A 23,876-nucleotide genomic window follows, 5' to 3' on the forward strand; every position below is an offset into this window, starting at 1 on the left:
CTGCTTTAAATCTGTCTTTGGTCTCTACTAACTCCCGAGGGAAATATCTGTCTCCAGAGCTTCTAAATGCTCCACTTAGTCTCTAACTGCATCCATTCAAAGATGCAAGATTCATAATTAATCCCAGAATGGGGAAATTCACACTGTTGCAGCAGCAAGGGATGATAGGAAAAGTAAAAGACACAATAATAGATTTAATTATACTAAAATGTATGTAAAGTAATCACACATTGTCAGAAGATGCCGTGGAGCTCTGTAGAGCTGCCGAGTTGGCTGATAATTCACCGTGGGTCACTACAAGAGGGCCCTTTCTCAGTCCTGTGTTCCATTGTTAATAAAAATATTGATTATAGCAGCTTAAAATATTGTATTCATTCATGTAATTGTTGATATCACAATGTCACACTTATTTAACCCGCCACCCTGGAAATTTTTGTTTTTCTGAGTCAAAATTTAAAAAAACCCAACATTTTATTAACGTTTTGGTCGTCTTTTTTGACCCTTCTGTGCCCCCCCCCCCCATGTTTTTGTCAGTTTTTCTGAGCCTTTTGAAATTTCCGTGGGTTTTCCACAAAAAAAATTTTGGACATTTTTGTGACTTTTTTCGACATCTTTTCACATTTTTGTCCTTTTATTTGACATTTGCTCATATTTTTGTCCCTTTTTTTTAAACGTTTCTCTCTTCTTTTTTTTTTTCTCCTAGTTTTTTCAAAAAGTTCTTTTACCAATTACTTCTTTCTCCAAATGCTCTAAAATTGACAAAAACACCCAAGTTCAATGAAAGCAGTGAACTTGTTATGTATTTCCCTTGTGAGGAGAGTTGTTGGGAACCACCCACGTTGCTTTTTGGACAATTTCTTTGAAAGAAACATACATTTCTGACATGGAAACTTTTTGTTAAGGGGTCAAATTTGTCCCCAAAACACAGGAGGGACAGCATTCTCTCATACTTGCATCCAACATTAATGCCTGACCTCAGGGACCAAATCCCTGCGGATTTGGTCCCTGAGCCTTCCAGATTAGTGGAGGTTGTTGTGTATGTACTGTTGTGTAGCGTGTGTGTGACATTTTTCTGAGAACCACGTGACACAAGCAGCAAACGAGAAGAGACACAGGACACTTTCGACGGAGTCACATCATGCTTTTATGACGAAAAGGAGTTCATTTACAAGACAGACGGTATATAAAACATACATTGAAATAAAAAAAGAAACGATATGTCTATAGACAAGTACATTAGTGTCTCACCCCTCCCTTTTGAGACCAAGCAGCCATGGGACTGAGCAAAACATGGGTGATCCCTGGAGAAAAGAAGCAGCAGTTAAATCCTATATTACTATACCTACACTATTTACAGTTCAACAGTCATTTTCCTCTGTCAGACATGGCAAGGAGGTCTACAGATTTGATGACATGATATGGCTAATAGATCTAATATGTACAGTTTCTGTTCTTCACATCCAAGGATCCACACATTAATTTTATAATTCAGGTACAGATGCGGCCAAAGAGGATGAGAGTCCAAATTTGGTACTGACAAATATACTACTATGAGCCGGTCATAGGCTTTAATGATGGTTCACTCCAATAGGCTTGTCTTTGTGTTAGCTCTGCATTTGTGTGGAGCGCTCAGCACCCATTCCTAGGTTTCAGGAGTCAGTAACGACCGTGTCAACGGGGAACAATTGTGCATTAGTGCAAAAAACTAAAAGTGGTCGATAAAAACGTTCTGAAATGTTTAACGAGGTCGGTGCCAAGTTGATAGAAAGACAGAGAGAAAAGACAGAGAGAGAAGAGAGAAAGAGGAGAGAATACGTTTACCCCAGCTAAATTTAAGGAAACAGACTATGTTTTCCATTACAGGGCTCCAACAAATACAGAGCTATACCACAGTGACAGCTTCCTCTGAAGAGCGGGAGAGGTAAGAGAGCGTTACATCGGCTCAGACCTGGGGGAAAAAGAGTCGGAAATGTGGCACCATCTCGTTCTTAAAAGAGGAAAAAAACATCTGTGGAAACCTAGGAATGAGTGCCAACCAGGTCTGTAAGAGCTCTGTACGCCTCCTCCTACTCCAGAGGGATTCTGGGAGAGTGGCAAGGTTCAAGATAGATCAATGATAGAATGCCATTAATAATCCTATCCCCATACGGCATTGATCAGTCCCACCATCCTGCTTAGAATATCAATTTATCTACAGCTTACACATCCTCTGTGTGTGGATAGATATGTGTAAAAGTACAATCATCCCAAGTAAACAAATGCTTCTTTTTGTAAGATGCACACGTCTTTAAATATCCGTAAATGCAGCAGATTACATGCCCCTCGCTTTGAACTGTACCAGATTAAAAACCCTTCGATGGTCCCACCTGCTGTTACAGAAAGTCTGTTTCAACCCGTCCCATGGCCAGCAACAATGGCACCCATAGCTCTCCATACAGGTGTAGATGAGAGTTTGGCAAGACCAATCACTGTATACAAAAGGCATGCATAGATTAAACCTGCTAAGACCACAAGAAAGAAAGTTTTGCTTCTCTAGAGAGGACCTGATCGTTTGCAGATCAGCTCTATGCAGAGAATAAATGAAGCTGTGACATTTTTATCATGGTTAGTTGTGATGGCAGTGAGACTGGCGGGGGGAGTCAGAGAGTATTTGTCTAATGTACAAACTGAGTCCCGGCAAACCAGGTCAGGGCGGTTGCTTTTGGTCAGATGGAGGCCTCTCCTCAGGACTCCCTTTACAGGTGGGCCCAAGGCGGAGAGGAGGTCACGCTATGGCTCTAGAAAAACAATCAGTGAACTACTGACTTATGAATCTAACAGTCAATTTCCCAATCTCCCTTTAGTTTTTTCTCTGTATGACACCCAGAGCTTTTATTTTCCCACCATGTAATGAGCATCAGCAGTATTATCCCATTTGAAGCTTTTTCTCACAGTGACCACTTGGGGTCGGTATTGCCCCATAGAAAGGGAGGCAGTTGCATTTGTCTGGTCAAGGTTAAGATGAAGCAGTTGTGCTGTTCAAGGTGCTTTAAACCGTCCTTCAGCAATGCTCTGATACATGTCCAATTAAACCTGAATGTCATTTAACATTGACTGATTTGCATTATGATCCCTTTGTCCAATTAGAATAAATTACCATATGTGTAAAAAAGGAGAAGCTAAAATAACACCAGGATTTTAGCCTCCAGTATTTGTATGGCACAGTGTTCTGAGAGGTCCGTTATGGAAATGGAACTAATAAGCCAAGTAATCACCCAATCAGCCGGGCTCACTTCTCCGTCATCCAATTACCGCTCCTCTCAGCTCTCATAATTCAACTCGGGACCAATCCAATCGTAACACCAGCTCTAGGATCTGGAATAGGAGCTGGATTAATTTAGTACAGAGAATATAGAATAAGGCAATGATAAGATGATAGGAAAAGCAAGGTAATGCATGTGAAAATTCATTGTTTTTGGCCAAATAACAACTGAGAGGACTGGCCCTGTAAAGCTGGGGTAAGCAATTTTTCTTTGGTGTTGTTGGGGAAAAATCCATAAGAACCTTCAGCCTATTGCAATTTAATTGGTCCAAACCTCGTCCTGGCTCTGTTTTTAAGGGTTTAGAAAATCTAGTCTGTTAGACAACATTAGACAAATCTAGTCTGTGACCAATCATTTCATAGAGACAGCATTCCTATTGGCTGTTCTACACATGCAGATGCACATCCCTACAGAAGGTGGAAGGGTATTCAACGGTAAAAACATCTTGCAGAAAAAGTTGCTGTTCCAGCATCGGCAACAACGGCCTACACTGCAAAGCAACCCAAAAAAAGAAGAGAGTCTTAAGAGTTTAACAATAAATGCAAAAAAACAGGGCAGTGTCGGCCACGCTTTTCAGAGATGGAGAGAAAATGTTGCTAATAGTTGAGCCTTTGGCTAAGCTTAGTCAAAGGCTCAAGGCTGTGGCTAACTCTAAATCATGTTCATGCAGCTAGTTGCAGTAGAGCATTGAATCTCAGTATATCAACTCAAGCTTGTGGTCCAAGTTTGCAAAGAAAACAGGACGGTAATTCTCATAGAATTGCAGCTATTAAACGGAATCTGGATCACAATCATGATTGGGATAATGACTGTATGACTAATACTCCTACAGGTTACTGTATGAAGCGTGTGCATATGCCAGGGTTAGGGTTAGGGTTAGGTCAGAGAGGGGAGAGCTGCAGGTCTGTATTTTCAAATATTTGCCGTTTTTTGGTTGTTGCCTGTTCTAGAAAACTGCCTACCCCAGCTTTAATTGAGAAATAGAGTTGAAACATTGTTACAAAACCAAAAACTGAATAATTCAATCCGTGAACATTGGTGTCTCGGTCTAATTTTGGTCTGCGTCTTTGAAGAGTTCCCCAGTGGAAGGTAGCGAGGTTGCTGGTGCAGTAAATGGGGCGTCTAGACTAGAGTACACCAACCCCAGGCAAGGGCGAACGGGATGAGGGAGCGGGGGGGGGATGGCTCAGCCTACTTTCTCAAGTATCACGGCAGAGAAGATGAATTAAGTTCAACTGGTGTGTACAAACACAGAGTCTGTGTACAGGCAACTTTAAAAAGAAGAAGAAAAAAAAGAGAGCTGAACAATTGTTTGGCAGTGTCTTTCAATTCAAATGTTTAACGTATTACTTTGTTTCGTGGGTAGAAAATTTAAGCTGGAGGGGACAGGAAAGATGCTTTCAATGACTCGCTGGGGGAGTGCAAACAAATGCTTATTTTCAACCCTGACCAACATGACAATGCCTATTTTCAAGAAATGGGCTGCTTCTTTCACAAAAGGACTCCGTGAACCACAGTAGGCAGAAAGTGAGTGTGGGCTCCTAGTCACGGTGTAAATAAAACAACCCAACCCCCCCCCCCCCCTTTCTACATTTGCAAGTTAAAGTGTGACAAGATATCATCAGAGAAAATCCATCCAGTACAGTCCGTGGGTTTTCATATCCAGAGAAAGATCCCAGAGCGGCACTGAGCAGAACTGGGAAAGTTCGAGAAGTGCTTTTTCGGGAATGGGTACAGGGCGTGAAATGGGAACCAATGTTTTTTTGTTTTTTTTTAGGGTACCTGGGTCACCCCTTTCATCTTTTGTCTCCACTGGTCCTATCGCTGCTCCGTGTTCGATGGCATCACGAGGAGCAAGAAATCCTAACACGACAACACTGACTCAGCGACCACAGAGAACACGTGTCTACTACCACACAACCATAATCCAGCCTAATACTGTGAACAGGGACAGCGAGGGTTGGAAATGTTAAGAAGACAGGGAACAGGAAGAGAAGGAGGGTAGAAAAGGGAGGAAAAGAAGATAATACAACGAAAAAAACACCCTCATCTACGCTTACATTTGTGATTGATGTTTGCACAATAACACCATCGACAATCACTACAGACATTCTCATTGTCTTCTAAGCCTAGTTTTCACTGAGAAATACCGGGGAATGGAAACACAAAAGGGTCAGATCAGGGATAGGGGACGTCCACAAAGGCGACGTCCTGTTCTCAACACAAAAATGGCCGCTGACGCTGTTAAAGGCGGTGTTCAAAAAACAAAAAAACAAAAGAATTTGGCCTCGTGAATCAGCCGTTGAGTTATTCATCCTGACACAAAAGCCATGGTTGGGTCATCCCTCACAGGGGACTAAAATGGAGTTTGCAGGATTTCTTTTGCAAAACTTTTCAGAATTCTTTGGGGCAAATTATTTTCCAAACTGTAAACTTGTCTTCATACAGTGCTTTAGATCAGTGGTTCCTAACTTTTTACAGTACGACCCTAAAAATGATGTGTACTCCTCATGACATGAGTAAATCCATCATAAAGTTTGTGTGGGAACACGCCACCGTTTGTTGAAATAGGGTTTATCACTGTCTCCCCTAGCTGGAGATAGGGGGGGCCAATGGATTTTTTTGTCTCAGTGCATGCATGGTTTTAGTCCGGTGCAACACTGCCAGCGTTGCCGCTAGTTAGCTTAGCGTAGTGAATGGAATCCTATATGTGGCCGGTTAACATGTTGTGAGTAAAAGTGAGCCAACAAAACAACAATAAGAACCTAATTACTTCTTGTGGCTTGCGTATTCACAACGAGTACAGATAGCAATGCAGATTAAGACTAGACCATTTCCTAGGAAGATATTGACTTGGGACTATATTGGGTGGAAGCACAGTCGAAGCACGGCTACATGGGCGCGTGGGCGAAACCGAGATTAGCGCTGTTTCAAGAAACGGTGGCGTAGTCCTTTAACTAGCTGGTTTCATAGTGTGTTTTAATAGTTTAAAAACACCCTCAGTTTGACTTTGTGGTGTACAAAACCAAAAGTCATTATGCTAGTCTAAAATGTCCCCTGCCAAACAAATGTCCCCTGACATCTCCAGGGAACTTTGAACATAAATAACAGACTGAAAATAGAATATCAGGCCAAAGAATCTGAGGACATTAAGAAAGACTCTTTAAATAACATTAAGCAAGAGCCAGGACAGACAGTATCAATTAGTAGCTCTCAATGTGTGCAATGTGTGCGCGCAAGGCTGTCTTGAGGCAAAAAACGTGACTTAATGTCTTTGTGTAGACTATTTCTTGGACACTATAAAACTGATTTCAAATGTTAAACTGCGCTTCTTGTCAATAAAACAAACCACACGTCTGCAAACCTCTTTTTGAGTCAGTTTCAAAAATAAAAAAACAAACATTTAACTTAACTGCTAGTCCTTTGTAAATTGAGATGAGAGTTAGTAGTATTCGTGCAGTTTCAAATGACGCCGAAATCTTTGATTATACTACTGTTACATAATTGGCATACTGTTTAGTAACTTGAGGGATATTGCTAAAATATTCCCAATTTACCTTATAAGTAAACAGCAAATTGATCAAGTGTCAAGTCAAATATGTCGACCATATTCCCTTTACTCTTCAATGTGAACGGGTCATCTGTTAGCTAGCATTAGCTGGGTCAGTTAGTTATGCAACAGTTAAAGCCCGACTGTTACTGTGTGTAAACAACTAATCTCAATGTAAGAGCTAGTTTGCATGGTGCAGCAGATGATAAATACTTTTAATTATAGGCTTACTTAGGAAAAGCTTGCACATCAACTCGAGAAAAGGTCATCTATTCAGTTAGGAACCACTGCTTTAGATCAGATCTCATTTCTTGATGCCATTCCATTTGACATGGGGACTTTATTGGGTGTTGAGAACAGAACAGTCCCACACGGAGGACGGGGAACGTTAAAACAGTAAACAGCCAAAAGGTCACGGAGAACAACAACTGAGGAAATGAAAACAAGAAGTAACAGAACACTTCAAATAAAGTTTTTGTTATTATTATTATTTTTTTTAAACCACAGTACTACTCTCCACTATACGATACACATGGCGTGGGTAGGGTTAACACGACTTCATTTACATTTGAATCCTTGGTCTCCAGCCAGGGACCCCTCCCAAAGGAGGACCCAGTGGGGGTGGGGGTGAGGGGGTTGGGGGTGAGGAGGGGGGATGCACTGGGCTAGGGGGGCAGAGACATTCGCGCACCGACCGTCTCAGAGGCAGAGAGAGAGCAGTCAGTTGCTATGGTGCTTCATCAATTCGTGCATTTATTCATGTGTAACTGTGATTCTTGTTCCTATCAATCCAAACAACCTTCACTTTTATATGTGTGTTTATGTGTGTGTGTTATGAAGTGCAATTTTATGCAAGCCCAGCGACAGCAGATGGTCCTATGATCATCACAACACAATGGCAGTAGCAGTAAATATCATTATATAACTGAATCATGCACACGCTACTATATAAAAAACAACCTACACATACTATGGCTTATTTTCGTCACTCAGACATTTACACAATTTCTCTCTTAGAGAATTCATTTTGGCTTTATGGCTCTAAATACGTACAGTATTGCTGGAATGTTATATTTGAACAGAGCATGTGTGTGTGGTTACGTAGGCTCACTTTTCCTGAGGAAAGGTGCTATTCATATGTTGCTGTGTTATGTGTTTTCCACTACTGGAGTGAGTGGATGTGTGAGATTGAAGCCCCCGACAGTGTGACTGTGTGCCCTCTGTTTGCCTCTGAGTATGACCCAACTCACCGGGCTGCTCCCCCCGGGCAGCGCTGGGAAGGTCAAGCGGCCACCAACACAGCAGAGGGCTTGTGATGTAGGGGCCTCTTTATCTCCCTCGCCTTCTACCCAGCGACCCTCCTATGGCCTCGAGCCCAGTCCCAATTGCTCTCTGTTGTGTTGGTTGCTACGGTTACTGTGGCTGCCCGTGTCCGGTGGGCTTGACTTCCTAACCAAACCCTCCGGGCCACGGGCAGCTCTCGGCCAGTGCGCTCGTCCCAAACTCACACAGCTAACGTTGTCGCAAAATCTGACGAAGAGGAAAAAGGCCAAATCTTTTGTCTATTTGTCATTTATATGAATGGTCCAAATCCAGTCCTTCTTATCCGATAACATCAGTTCATATTTTACATCCATATGATAATGTCAATGGAGAACCCTCATGGTTCAGCCAAGGTCAGAACAGATGAAGGAGGCTGTTAAATATTCTATAGAAAAACAGATTCAAACTGTCTTTCAAAACAATTTGTTTTATTTGGTGGTATGAACTTACAACTTAACTCTCAATTGATTTTTCCGTAAATTTCTACATGCATGATTCCTAACAAGGCAGACTTTAGAAGAGCATGGCTGCAAATGATATTACTGGATGGTAGCCAGGTCTCTTCATCACATATCTTTTAAAATCCCGGACTGCACACAACACAGTAAAGGGACATTTTAAATGAAAAAGGAAATCTTTTTTATTATCTCATTACTGGAACAAAGAGACAGGGCTACCGGTTTCCCACGGCTCAGTATTCATGCCAATTTCCAAAACTTATCTCCTCTATTATTCTTATCAAGCATGGACGGTAGCTCTTTGAAGTCTATTAATACTGTAGTTCTTTACAGTATCATTCAAACATCTTTTTCACCGCAAGCTGAATATAAAACCATCGAGAGGCCAAGAGATCGGTATTATTTTGTTTTCATTTAGAAATTAAATCAAATCGTGTCATGGCGTGTTTTTGATGTGGACTTTTGAATAGAGCTATAATAGACAGGATCTTATATTGGGATTTCACACTTCTTTGCGAGTCAGTGGCTGTGTGCGTTTGCGTGTGTCAAACACGTTTTTTGGGACGTGCTCATGCCTCCCCCGAGCGACCCCTGGCTGCGTTGTTTCATATCATTTTCATGTTGAACTTCCTGGTCCCTCCCGAGGAGCTGCCGGTGACGGGTTCAGATTTCCGGAAGGAGTACTCCACTGTGAAGTTGTTCTTGCGTTGCCCACGTCCACGGCTCCACACGAACAACAGCAGGAAACAGAAGAGAACCACGCCCAGGAACGTGATGCAACCCATTGCTGTGGAGACCAAGATGGTGGTCAGGTCCAAGGTGAACTTAAGATAAACGCGCGTGCTGTTCAGATTTGTGTCGTTGAAGAACTCGCCGCTGTACAGCGAGCGGTTGAGAAAGAAGGCTGAGGCGGCATCCAGCGGCTGGCCACGCACCGTGAGTGTGGCAAAGTAGGTGTCATTGCCTCCGGCGTTACTGGCGATGCAGATGTATGTTCCGCTGTCGGTAAGCTGGGCGTAGCGGATCTCCAGGGTGCCGCTAGGGAGAACGGTAATGCGCCCTGAACTCTTGGCTGTGATCCGTCTGCGCTGTGGTGAAATCCAGACAATAGCGGGTGCAGGTTCTCCTTCAGCTCGACACAGAAAACTCACAGGTTGGCCCTCACGAGCGATCACCTGCAGGAAGTGGAAGAAAAGAGTGCACGGACTAATAAATGCAAGAGAGTGAGAAAAACACAGCAGAATACATACACCAACTCAATCTGCCAGTGTAACCTCAGTAATCAAACCATGAGCATGTATTCATTTGTTGTTAATTATTAAACCTAAATGTAATCATCTCCATTACCTGCTGCATCTTACGGTTGCGTATCTTAGGTTTCTGGCATGTAAAGTGATCGAAGAGTGCAGAATCGGTGAAGGCGCTGAGGCTGACCCCTTGCACCTCCACCGGCCCCGCACACACCGGCACTCTGCCGTCAAAGTTGAGGGTCTTGCGTCTTTGCAGGATCCACAACAGACGGCAGTCACACATCAGGGGGTTCCCATCCACTCTGAGGGTCTCCAGACTGTTGACAGAGTGGAAGGAGCCCTCTTCCAGAGTTTGCAGGTCGTTGGAGGAGAAGTTGAGAACTCGGATCTGTCGAAGGCCTCCAAAGGCATGGAGCTCCACTGTCATCAACCCTGTGCTTACCATGATGAGCTCCTTCAGCCTCAGCAGGTCCTTGAAGGCCCAGGGCTCTAGTGTGCTGATGGGATTGTAGGACAAGTTGAGGTGTGTGAGGTGCACCAGGTTCTTGAAGGAAGCAGAGGGGACAGAGGTGATGTTGGTGTTGGTGATGGAGAGCCAGTGGAGGTCCAGGCCCTGGAAACTAACAGGTGAGATGTACTCCAGGTACGGCCAGTGATCAATGTCCAGACCCCGCAGGTTGGAGAGCTTTCGGAAGTTCTGGTCCTCCAGGGCAATAATGCTGAGATGACGGAGGCGAAGGGTGACCAGGCTGCGCAGGTAGGACAGCGTCTGGCCAGAGATGGATGTCAGGTTGCAGCGCTCTATTGTGAGATCCTCCAGCCCCAGCAGCCCTGAGAACGCCTGGGAACCAGAAAGATAAAGGGAGTGTTCAACTGTGATGTTAAACCAACAGTAGACGACCAAACTGGTCAATAATATTGGTGTGATGAAATTTTAGGAGTTTTTCGGTGCCGTGGAATATGCCTAGTTTGACAACAATTCCTCACCCACACTTGATGATCTTCCTTTGTTAAAGGAATAGCTCAACGTTTAAATACAAGGCTAGTTAGTTAGGAAGCTTAGCATAAATACTGGAAACACAAGGGGAAACAGCTAGCCTGGCTCCATCAAGGGGTAACAAAATCTTCCTAAAGGGTCATCAGTGTGAGGTTGCCAGCAGCACCCAAACAAGAAATAGCCTCACACATAACAACCCCCAATAAAACTGCAATTTGTCATTTTTCCACTTCAGTTTTTGTACGGATTAAAAAAATGAGATATAAGACGTTAATTATTTTTAGAGTTGTATCGATCCTCTCATTTAATTCTTGACAAGAAAGCGAATAAGCCCATTTTCCCAAATGTTGAACTACATATTTCTGAGCCAAACCTAACGTTGATACAGGCACTATGGATGGCAGATAGTGCCTTGGCATGACTGTTTATTTAAAACCACATAGTACATTCCACTACTGTCAATATGAAAGTGGGATTAAAAAGGTTCTTCCATGCAGTTCTTCATTATTAACACAGGGATGGTATAGAGAAGATGCTGTTGAGCTTACCTTGTGGGAGATATAAACCAGGTCGTTGTCTCCCACCTCCAGATGTTTCAGACTCCTCAGATCCTGGAAGGTGTAGTCCAATAAAATCACCATCTTGTTCTCGCTCAGGTCCAGGCTGGTCAGATTGCCCAGCTTGGCGAAAGCCCCCATGGGCACTAACTTCAGCTGGTTTCCCCTCAACTTCAACACTTTAAGACTCTGGAGGGTGGCGAAGGCATTGGGCTCTAATGTGGCGATAAGGTTCTCACTGAGGTCCACCTCCTCCAGCCGCGGGTACGGTGCCAGGTCCCCTGCTTGCACCCAGCGGAGCCGGTTCTTGCTGAGGTCCAGGAGTTGTGTCTCCGTGGGGATGCCCTCCGGGATGTTGATGAGGCGCCGCCGCTGGCACGACACCGACCTCAGCTGAGCCGAGCACTCGCACCGTGGTGGACAGGCCTGGCCTCTTCCTGGCAGCGTCAAGGTTATCACGGCAACCAGAGAAGCAGCCAGGACCCATTGCCACATCCTCGGCCATGGCACTAAGGCACACCCAGCAGAGCCAGGAGAGCCAATCATGGCCCTGGCCCTCTGACTCCTTGCCTGTCACAGGCAGGGTCAGTACACCACACACCTGCAAGATGAAACAGAGGGAAGACAGAAAAAAATAATGATTAAAGACATTATAAGAGGATGTGAAAAAGATCCTCTCCCAAGCTCATGAAAATTACATCCACACGTCTGTAAATGATCTATATTTCCTGCAGTTTAAGTAATATTGTAGTGAAAGCTACAAAGATTGGAGACATGTCATGATAAGTCATTAAAATACAAGTGACGGGAGCCCATTACAGGAACACGGATCTGTGTAAGATATTTAAGATAGTTTGTCGTTTTCACAAATTCATCGATGGTTTCGGATGGAGAACAGGGAGCTTCTTGCTTCAGCTGAATTCATGCATGCTGCATCTCCTCAGCTCTCTCTTGCCGCACTGAACCCGCTGCTCCATTTTGATGAACACAATGAATTTATTTTCACCACGCATGAACACAGACTGAGCTCAACAGTCACATTATGCCTGGAAGCCACTCACGCCGCGGCGATGAAACGTGAAAATAAATAGGTGGTTTGAATCCCCCGTGTACTCAAGTCACATCACGTGTTTTTATCAGGTATGTGTTGAGGCATACATGGGTAGGACGTGGCATTTTGCTGGGCATGAATTAAAAAATCGTTTTACTCCTCCTGGAGATGAATCACTCGTGCTTTAACATTCCTTCAGGCAACCTGTCATCTCTCCCACGCACCGGCTTTAACTCAGGGACAGTCAAAAAGCACCTGGCATTGGATCAACTCAGTGTCTGTCTGATTAGAAGTAAGTAGTAATACTTTTATACTTGAGTGTAGAAACAGGACAGTTGTTTGTTCTTATGTTACAAATGCAGAATCCCCAGATGTTTAACTCTTCACTACTTGCACTACTTGGTTGGTTTTGCTTTCAGATAAGGTAGAAATAAGAAATAATATATCATCATCACCAAGGAGTATGATGTTTAAATGCATTCTGATGCCGGCATTGGAGAAAGGCAGAGCCAAACGGATTAATAAAATATGGGTTTGCTTGTGCTTTAAGGGCAGTAATCACAAAAGTCGCCAGTCTTTCTTTGTGTCAGGTCTTTCTTGTAAGTTGGATTTCGTAAACGGCCTCTTGAAAGTCTAATCACATCTGACTGTTTCAATGAGTTGGCATCAATGGGATCAAACAGGATGAAATGAGCTTTAAGCTAAATTTAAACGATGGCAGACATAAATTCTTTGCGCACATGCACAATCCTCAGATATTTTCACACATGATCACACACAAACTGCAATAAAACCTCCAGAGATTGTGTCTCATCTACTAAGCCTGAGGGTGGATAAGTCCCACAGTTTTGTGACAGGTCTGGAAAACACTGTTTACAGATCCCATATCTGAAGGATCTGGTTGAAATCTGGCACAATGTTTTTCCTCCATTCGCTGGGAGACAAAAAACACAGACAGAGAGAAGCTGCTGTGCAGACCGCTGCACAAACTGACCCAGTTCTCAGCAGCAAATCAGCCTCGCACTGTCAACCAGCAACAACTCATCATGACCACAACAACGCGGCGGCGAACCTCGGCGTCTCCGTGAACTCGAGCCCAGAGAGATCGGATAAACAAACAGGAGTTCTGAAATGTTCTGAAATAACGAGCTACAAAAAAAAAAAATTAGCGTCCCTGCACAGGCTGGATCATTTTTGTGGCACATGATGATAATTCCTCTTATTACACCTTTTACTTCACTACTTATGTTCCCTAGAGAGTGAATCCTGGTCACCTTTCATTTATTCAGTGAAATATTTCAATTCCTACAAGATGGATTGGCACAAAATATCGTGCCAGAAATGAGCTGTACTTATAATATTTGTATGACGAGTATGGGAGTGTGCTCCTGTAGCGTACCTTTATCAAATAATAATGACCAGGTCATGAAAATATATGGCTACAGGTTGTTGTTTTACGCAAAACTAGGAGCGAGATGGCTTATGAGACACGTCAGAAGCACTACAGAAGTTGCCACTATTGCAGATATTCATGGTGCCCAGATGATGAACCCTACTGATTATGTATGAAGTTGAAAATTTAGTTTTTCATTGAGAAATTTAGAGTGATACATCTCTGCAACCATCAAATTGATTGCCATGACATTTTTCAGACCTCCATGGTCCCCTGAGGATGTTTTGTAAAATCCTTCAGGTCACTATTCTTCAGGTGTATATTGCTAATTTGCACGTGTTAGGATGCTAACACGCTAAACTGTGATATTGTATACTTGGTAAGCATCAACATGCTAGCATTGTCAGTGCGAGTATGTGACAGCAAACTGAATATATTTGAGTTGTGGGCCAAATAAGACATTTGAGGACATCTTCTTGGCCTTTGGGAAACACTGATCGACACCATTTTCTGACATTTGATTGAACAATTGATCGATTAATCGAGAAAATGATCAACAGATTAATCTGCAATGAAAATAATCCTCAATTGCAGCCCCAGTACAGTATATAGTGCCTGTGTGTGTCAGTTCACAGCTGCCCAGCCCTTAGGCACTGTGATGGATGCCGCCTGTCTCCACACACCCCTGATAGTCATCCTACGGGTCAGTGGCAGCGTAGCATGAATCAGTCAGCTGACATTGTGAAGGCAGACAAGGTCTCACACACACACACACACACACACACACACACACACACACACACACACACACACACACACACACACACAAACACACTCTATCAAACACTTGGACCCAGAGGAGTCCAGTGTGCAGCCGAAGACACACCTTTACTCTCACTCCTGTGGAAAATACTGAGGATAACCTTTTTTTTTTATTAGTTTTTTCAGCAGCCTGTGTCTTTATTCCCCTTCAAAAAAAAACTCAAGGTAAGTCTTGCTGCTTGTTTCTTCATCTGGACAGCCAACACACAAAATCACACTAGGGGTACCTAACCCTACACTACAAACTGTGAGTCAATGTTTGCCAGATGTTAGGGCCACAGCAGTGGCAAACCCCAAAATCCCCAGAAATATTCTGCCACAGGCCAGCTGTCCAGGGAGAACGGCGAGGAAGAATGGGAGGAAAATCAGTCCAGAAGCTAAAAATAACTATCTTGTATGAAACTGACCTAATGAACAGATGTTTGGGAACAACATCCCCATCCAATCATACATATATCATCAGCCTGCGTAGGCACTGATGACTATGACCAGATGTCTCAAACACCAGTTGTTTCACCTGATTTCACAGACAGGATAGCTTGATTACAAAACACCATGTTGCCAAGAAGAGAGGCTTCCAAAATAACCGTGTTGTGTGTTTGTGTGGCAGTGTGTCTGACCAGAAATAGGTCCTCCATATTAACCGGTAGCCTTTAAAAGCCTTTATATTCAGCCAGCAGAGCGTGGATCTCCTCAGCCCTCGCATCCCTGCCTCCTGAGCTTTGTCTGGCTTTTCTTTATCACACACACTGACCCCGCCACCACACACACACACACACACACACAAACACACACACAAAATCAGTGATGCAGGCGACAATCGAGCAGTAAGCAGGTTTTTAGAGAGAACTTTTACATTTTATTGTTGCAAGCCAACCGAGGTGCAAAATTGACAAGTTTTACACTTTTCAGAGGTAAGCTGACAGTTGCTTTCCATTTCTAACTACTCAGTCCAATTTTAAATCTGTGCTTTGTCACTTGATTTTAAGCCAAAGTCAAGTGTGGAGTACAGCTTAGCAGCTCTCTAATACAGCTGCTCTGAATATGGTGGGGGTGGGGGGTGGGGGGGGGGAGTAAACAGTCAGGAGGGAGAACAACTGTGGTGAATTTGTTCAAAGAAGATATTTATGATTTCAGTAAGTGTGGAAAGTTTGGTCATATTAATCTCCAAGTAATATCAACTCGTCCAAGTCAACACGAAAGTTTCTTTGTAAGTCTGAAAGGGTTAAATAAAGTTTATTTGTGTCTCCTGTAGTAAAAGTTTTGAGTTTTAAAAACATTTCCCAGGGAAAACGTAATTAGGCAGAGAAAAAAATGGAAAGAAGCCCTAGTTGGTGGCTCACAGAGGGGGATGTACACAGCGACAACGCGTACAGTGCCTGGAGTGGGAACACAAAGATACAATATGAATAAAAACCTGAAAGGGAAAGAACTCAGAAACAGAATACAAACACTTTCAGAAAGTCTCGGTCGCTCGTCCCCATCCTGGACGTCATTACTGCGACACCCAGAGATCATAAAACACTGCTCCCGAATTTTCAAAGAAAGCATGTTTTTTTCAGAGCTGGTCAGCGTTGAGTTTGCAGAGACATGATGGTGCTTGGCGCCAATCAGTCCTGCTGCAGCTGCATCCTCTTCCTCTGCGTCACTGAGGCAGCGAGTGTTAACTGATTGAGATTGACTCGCTGCGCGGTTTGACCTTTAGCTGATTAGAGCCACAAACCTTTGACTCGAACGCTGCCGTAATGTTTCATTGGACCGACTAACTCTCTAGTATTTAAACCGTCATTTAAAGAAGTAATCTCCTGTAGCTGTGAAGGAGGGGTACAGTGCTGTTCATAAGGTTAGGAACCCATTATAAAGTTGACTAAAAAGAGCAATAAAAAAAAATTATCTTTTGGAAATCTTAATGCCTTAATTAAACAAAGGAAAAATCCAACCTTTAAGGACACCAATTTCTTTGTAAATGAAAATGTATTGTAAATAAATAAATGTTCTTCCTTAAATACAGGGGAAGTATACACCCCCATGAAAATAAGGGAGCATAAGTATCGCCCCCCCTGTTAAATACAGGGCTGTACACCCCCATGTTAAATACAAGGACATACAGATACCCCCCTATGGTAAAACAGGGGCATAAGTATACACCCCCCTATGTTAAAATACAGGGGCATAAGTATACACCCCCCTATGTAAAATACAGGGGCATAAGTATACACCCCCCTATGTTAAAATACAGGGAGCATAAGATACACCCCCCTATGTTAAAATACAGGGGCATAAGTATACACCCCCCTATGTTTAAAATACAGGGGCAAAGTATACAACCCCTATGTTAAAATACAGGGGCATAAGTATACAACCTCCCCATGTTAAAATACAGGGGAGCTACGAATACACCCCCCTATGTTAAATTCCCATAGAGGCAGGCACATTTTTATTTTTAAAGACCAGTTATTGCATGGAACAGGATAAATATCCTGATAAAGTTCCCTTGGCCTTTGATAGCCCCCCCCCCAAAATCCTCAAATATCCTTCACCATACATAGAGATTGGCATGGGGAACTTTCCATAAAATCATCTCTTAATGCAAATCAAACCAACTGTCAGTCTAATTGAAATAAAATCATGGGCATGTAAAGTTGTGAGCACCACTGTAAATACTTGATCCTGAATGGCTTTTTCCTTAGTTCATTACTTAATGATTAATATAGGATCTCCCAGTCTGAGGGCTTTTTCACACACTTTCACCAACATTGCGGGTGTGAAAGGTGCCTCGGACCATGGTCTGGATCAAAAGACAACATTTTGATAAAGAGAGGTAGAATAGAATAGAAAGCCTTTATTGTCAATATACCCAAGTGCAGCACCTGTGCAACAAGATTGAAGTAACCCCTTTACAGTGTCGACACAAAATATAAAAATATAAAACATAAAAATATAAAGTCATGCAGAAAAAATAAGGGGGGGTGGGGGGCGTTGGTGCACAGTCCTAAGAGCAACTATATACATCTATAAAATAGCTTTGTATACACATTATGCGAAAAGTAGTTAAGTATTAATAACAAACGAATAAATATTGCACTGTACTGAAATTAAATGGTAAAGTACTAAATAATAAATAAATACATATTGCACAGAAATTAAATGGTTAAATATTAAATATTGGCAGGCTCTCCTTGTGTTACAAGACCGGGGAGGCTCCTTTAAGGAATAGCTCGGTGCTTGGTGTGTGAGAGTGAGTGACGGTGAATGGGCTCAGAGCAGACAGCTGTCAGCTACCAGAGAACAGAATACATCAGCAATTTACTTGTTAAGTGGTAGGAAATGTACAGTGTAGGTTTCCGTTTGTCTCGGAATAAATGATCCAGAAAGCAAGTTGCCATGTCTCGCTTCTCGACAGCAAAACAAAACGAACCGTGGCAGAAGGAGAGAGTAGAAAAACGTCCCCAACAGAGAGAGAGGAGAGGACGGGGAAGCCCGGCTACAAACCAATCAAATCTAACTATCTGGAGACACAAGCGTATGATGACGGCAGGACGTTGTTTTGTCCCAACCCAGAGTTATCGGATCAATGAACCTTGGTTTGGACTTTCAGTTGTGAAAAGGCCCTAAAAGTCCTCCATTAGGAAGTATTAGAGTACTTCTTATTGATTATCAAATCGATTCTTTCCTTGCTTAGCTACTCTTTTGTACAATTTGACAATTACTAATGGTTTTTATCAGTAAGTTCCTCATGTGTTCCCTGGTAACTAGGTTTTTGTACCATGTTGCATGCTGCTGTGAGTCGTAGTAGGATCATTGATAAATTTGTCTTATTCTTCATTTTCAGAAAAAACTATTTTACTGCAAAGAGGCTTGATTTTTGATAAGTATTGGCCCAGGTCCCACAGGCACTTTCACACAGCCATTGCACGTGTGTAGACGGGCTGCAAGGTAACATATCCACACTATCACTCTCAATCCTCTCTTATACTCCTGAGAAGCTGCAGTGCACACACACACACACACACACACACACACACACACACACACACACACACGGTGCGTCTCACTATCTTTGTGGGGACCTGTCATTGACATAATGTATTCCCTAGCCGCTTACCCTAACTACACCATCACAACTAAATGCCTGACCTTAACCCTTACCCTCACCATAACCTAATTCTAACTCTAATCCTAAAACCAAGTCTTAAAAAGTCTTTTAAAGTTGTGGGGTACCCCACAAAGCTGTCCAGACCCCACAAGTATAGTGCATTCCTATTTTTTGGACCCCACAAACGTAGTTAAATGAGCCCCTTACCCTAACCTAAATCATCACAACTAAATGCCTAACCTTAACCCTTACCCTCACGCTAACCATAACCTAATTCTAACCATAATCCTAAAACCAAGTCTTAACGCTTAAAAAGTCCTTTAAAGTTGTGGGGTACCCCACAAAGTTGTCCAGACCCCACAAGTATACTGCATTCCTATTTTGTGGACCCCAAAAACGTAGTTAAATGAGTACATATACACACACACACACACACACACCTGACTAAATATAAACACACTTCTTTATTGTTTGGGGAAGCATCACCTCTCAGTTTCATGAATCCAGAGAAGACTTCTGGCTCATCCTACTGTAATGTTTCCCCTCTATGCTTCCCAGATCTCTGTGATTTCTTGAAGCTGACGTCTGAGTGCGTGCATCTTTCCTGAGAAGCACAGCAAAGTGACATGCCACCAATACCGAGAGTTAGTTAGCGAAAGAGTGGCACGAGCTGTGCAAGCCAAACTCCAGCCTCTGTTCTCCGACTGCTTCAAAGTCAGCCAGAGTCACATTGAAACTGAACTTCAGGATGAAAAGTGCATCACAAACCACGCAACGCCTGACAGCCACAGAGGAACCACACAACAAAGCTAAAACAAGCGAAGATAAAACCCCCAGAAGACAAAAAAATAAAAACTACGTGCTGCTTGTTAATTAACGGGAAAAGTATCTCTTCACGTCCTCAAATGACTTCTTCAACAAACACATGCCCCCACCCCAAAACTATTTACTTTAATCATGCTAAAAATAACCATGACGCTGAATGATACTCCAACACAAACACACACTATAAATGTCCCTGCATTCAGACAGGAGCTGTCTGGGTTGGTGTGTGGGCTGAAGGTAGACAACGCTAAGTGGATTAGAAGGGAGATGAGCCCCAAAAGGTCATTTCATCCCTCTTTGTGTGTGTGTGTGTGTGTGTGTGTGTTGTCCCATGTTTCCACTTTGAACTTCACCAACACTGAGACCTCAGTGAGGGGCGCCAGGCAAAGCGGGGGAGCCCAACTGGCCAATCCCATGACACTGATAGCTTTGGCTTGCATCAGTTTCGCTCAGTGCAGCAAGTCACTTAACGTGATTAGTCATGTGACGAGCAGCTGATTCATGGAATATTGAAGCAATTTATCAATTAGAATGAATCAGGTCAGCATCTTGTTCTTTGTATAGGGCCAATTGGTTGTGAGGCAGTGGCAACAGTAATAACACAAGATCTAAAAGATCTATGAAACAAAGTCATATCTATCACTAGCTATATATCTCTATCTATATCTCCATATCTCTATCTTGCCGGCCTGAGGTAAACAACACCTTACACATGTGCGAAGAAATGTGAAATAAATGTAATTTCTGGATATTCTGAAATCCACAATTGCAATAGTAGATATTTGTGTTTTGAAAAGAACTCACTTCTCAATTTGAATCAATCATGAGACACAGGGGTTAACTTTCTCATTGGTTTCGAATGTCTCTCTACTTTTCCTTAACCAGTATAACTAGTAAGTCAGTATCGGATACACTCTTGACATCTTGTTGCTGTCGCTGTTCCTATAGGCGGATACAATGTTGGATCAAATATGCACCTGAGAGCATGCATATTGAGAAAGACACAACAGTTGTGCTTTCCTTCTTTGATGTCTTGTGCTACTTTGCCTCTTGCTTGATTTTGCTCCCACTCAATACTGGCTTTGTTATTTTCCTCTCTGTCATAATGAGCTGTGCTGTGCAGTCCAGATCATCAAATCCATGACAAACATCAATGAAGTGTGTGTGCGTATGTGTGTGGGCATGTTTCAATCCTCTGAAGTGATTGTATCTTTCTATTTTTTTTTTTTTCCTGCTGTAATTATTTTCTCTTGGCTCACTGCAAAAGAGACCAGAAAGAGAGAGTCTGTGAATGCTTCACCAAACCACACACCTGTCGAATCAACAGACCATCTATTCTGCAGCAGTTGATCCTCTAGTCCGTCTGATTACAGTAATAACTGACACTTGTCAAAAATAAAAATTAGAAGAAAGCATTCCCGATCCCAAAACCAAGCGTCAAATAGTTTTCAGTGTCTCAGCTTTCATGTGAAATCCCCTGTGCACCCAAATAGAATGAACTGGAATCCTACATGTAAAGCTACTCTCTCTCTTTCTTCCCTTGTTTTTCTTTCCTCTTTTTCTTTCTGTGTGAAGACAGTCCTGTGTGTGACAGTCGTGATGAATATACACAGAGGGATGGTAAGATTAAAGGGAAAAACAAAACACTGCAGCATCCAATGAATGACTTTAAAAACTGGTTGGCATCTGTTGCCTTTCTGTGGCAACCGTGTATTATTAACCCTAATAGAACACACACATATTCACATAACTGAAGAAAAAGATGATCAAAAGACATGTAAAATTATAAATAATTAGACTAGCATGTTGAAATTTACGCATTCGTACATGCATGAAGACATATGTACACATACCCACACACACAACAGGTGTCAAAAAGAGAGAGATTTTGAGCTGAAGTAAAAACCTTTCTGACTTGTGTTTAATGTTGTTTTCATAGTGGATTTTTAACATGAATTATAACCCTATGACAAAAAATGAACCCCACTTCCTTTTTTTAATTGTGTGCTGGTTGAGACTGATTGCATTCCCTAAACATATATGTTATCTCAATTGTTGGAAATTGAGATAAAGACAATATTTGTTAACAGATTATGAAGTAAAATCTTATTTCAGAGTTGTTTTTAAAACCCCAAATAAGCCACGAGTCAATTTGACCCGAGGGACACGAGAAGGTCCCGAAAGTGAAGACAACACAAGGATTAAATTTGCAACCAAGAAACCATCTGACACCACTGGTATGTACTTTGTTTTTTAAGATTAGGTTTTATGCATTTAATTAGCAGGAAAGCAGGAAAGGCGAGAGAGGGGACGACATGCAGGAAACCTAGCGCAGGTCGGAATAGAACACGCAACCTCTGCGTTGAGGACTAACCTTTTTAAATGGGCGCCTGCTCTACCAAGTGAGCTACCAGGGCTGTCCAATTATGACAAATTCCTGCAATGAATTTAGTTTTTTTAAAGCTACAGTGCGTAGTTTCTGTCGCCCCCATGAGGAATTCTAAGTAACTGTTGCTGCATCAACAAGACGCAAGCCTTCCGTGATCATGCACCACCCGCAGTCCTCAGGTAATTATCTTGTCATTTTTATGTCCTCGTCGTCTCCAAAGCCGAATGCTGCTGTTGTCCTTTATCAGCTGTGACTTTCAACGCATCACTCGAGCTGCTGCTCGCGGATTTCGCCAGTCTACATCATTTTGTGAACGTTGTGTTGGATTTGATCATATATTATTGCTTTAACTATAATCATTATGTAGAATGCTATTTTCCTATAATGTATAAAATATGCATGTTACAAATGAAAAGATGATTCAAGACGAAGGTTTAACTACAAATTATGTGATTGTTTAATGAATATATTTATGTAAGAAACTGAGGACATTGCATTTATTCTGCATGCCAATAGAGTATTGCTGAGTATTGTTGGCAGAAACCAAGAGTAAAAACACATATCATACAATAGAAAGAGTGAACATAGAAAACAGTAAAATCCGAAAAGGTTGCAAAGAAACAGAAGAATAAAGTTGTTTAAGTTTGGACTTTATTAAGCTTTTAAGCTCATTTGGCAAAGGCTTGAATGTAATAATTGGTTCCTTAATACAAAATAGTCCCACACTATTGCTTTAATATTAAAGTAATTCAAGCTTTAGCTTCTTAAGACACAGTGGTGCTTTAAACTCAATGCAAACATTGACATATGCTAACGTGCTCAAAATGACAATGCTAATTAGCTTTAGCCACAGTCACTGTGGGACAGGCTTGAGCTATTGGTAGGACACGCTCACACTGAAAAATTGTAAAATATGGCACTGGCCTGCTATGTCTACAAAAAATGTTTAGTCCAGTGATTTATAAGTATCCTGGTCATGGTGTCTCTCAGAGAAAAAAGCAAGATTATCAGCAAAAATATGCAAGCAGAGGCAGGAGCAAGCACTGTAAAAAGCAAGAAGCACTAAGTATAAAGTAAAGGAAATATTAGTTTTGGGATTACGGTGTTGATGAGACATTTCACTGAAAATCAAAAGTGCGAACCTCATGGTGGAGCTAGAAGAAAACTCAGAGGATCACCAAAGGCATGAGGATTCATCCTCTGGGGACCATGCATATCTGCACAATATGGCATTGCAATCCATCTGATATCATAACAGAGACCATAACATATTTGATGTCTGCTTTGTACTGGGTCTGAAGGGGTTTAGCAGTTACTCTGGCCATCTAAACTCATAACATGTTGAAATCAAAGAGTGTTTCAGTAGACGATCACATTCAGAGAACACGGCTCCTTCTGTCTCACACAAAGGTCTGGCGCGTTTAATTAGCGGTATATGTTGATGATTCTCACCGCCTGCAGTGTTTTGACCTGCTTTTCTCTGGCTCAAACCGGAGCACATGGCTACACACACTGAGAGCACACACACACACATACACACACACACACACAGTGTAGTAAACAACAGAGGGCTGCCCTGGAATCCATCTTATTAGATGGGTAACCTTGCCTGCAACCATATGGTCTCTGCTCAGGTGTTATGTCTGGAGGGTTTCAACTGTAGTTTACCCACTAGGGTTGGGCGTGGGTTAGGGCGGGGTCATAAATTTAGCAACGTATCAGTTTCAATACCGTCACGAAAAAATAAATGCAATGCACTTATATAGGAGACAAAGGTCAAATGTTAAATAAAATGTATTTAATGCCTTAAAATGCTTATGTATGGTTGTCATCATGTGACAGTGTGGAGCAGAAAGAGACGGG

General features: G+C 42.4%; 1 protein-coding gene and 1 long non-coding RNA gene across 3 annotated transcripts in view; both read right to left on the bottom strand.

Annotated features, from left to right (window-relative positions):
• Window positions 1-930: 930 nt before the first annotated feature.
• On the bottom strand, window positions 931-18,995 carry LOC116699053 (uncharacterized). Its single transcript, XR_004334352.1, has 3 exons — window positions 18,925-18,995; window positions 6,156-6,161; window positions 931-941 (listed from the first exon to the last, which is right to left on the bottom strand). It is a non-coding gene; the product is annotated as an uncharacterized LOC116699053 (long non-coding RNA).
• LOC116699050 (leucine-rich repeat and immunoglobulin-like domain-containing nogo receptor-interacting protein 3) overlaps window positions 1,125-23,876 on the bottom strand; it is a 42,427-nt gene continuing 19,675 nt past the window's right edge. Inside the window, exons 2-4 of one of the 2 annotated variants that reach the window (XM_032531430.1) lie at window positions 11,429-12,038; window positions 10,326-10,724; window positions 1,125-9,808 (exon numbers count right to left, since the gene is read on the bottom strand). In XM_032531430.1, coding sequence (XP_032387321.1) covers window positions 9,239-9,808; window positions 10,326-10,724; window positions 11,429-11,983 — 1,524 coding nt within the window. In that variant the 5' untranslated portion in view covers window positions 11,984-12,038 and the 3' untranslated portion in view covers window positions 1,125-9,238. Of the gene's footprint in view, window positions 9,809-9,980; window positions 10,725-11,428; window positions 12,039-23,876 lie in introns of both variants that reach the window. The other variant, XM_032531429.1, reaches the window with a different exon arrangement.

The sequence above is a fragment of the Etheostoma spectabile genome, chromosome 12 (assembly GCF_008692095.1).
Source record: "Etheostoma spectabile isolate EspeVRDwgs_2016 chromosome 12, UIUC_Espe_1.0, whole genome shotgun sequence".
Lineage (NCBI taxonomy): Eukaryota > Metazoa > Chordata > Actinopteri > Perciformes > Percidae > Etheostoma > Etheostoma spectabile.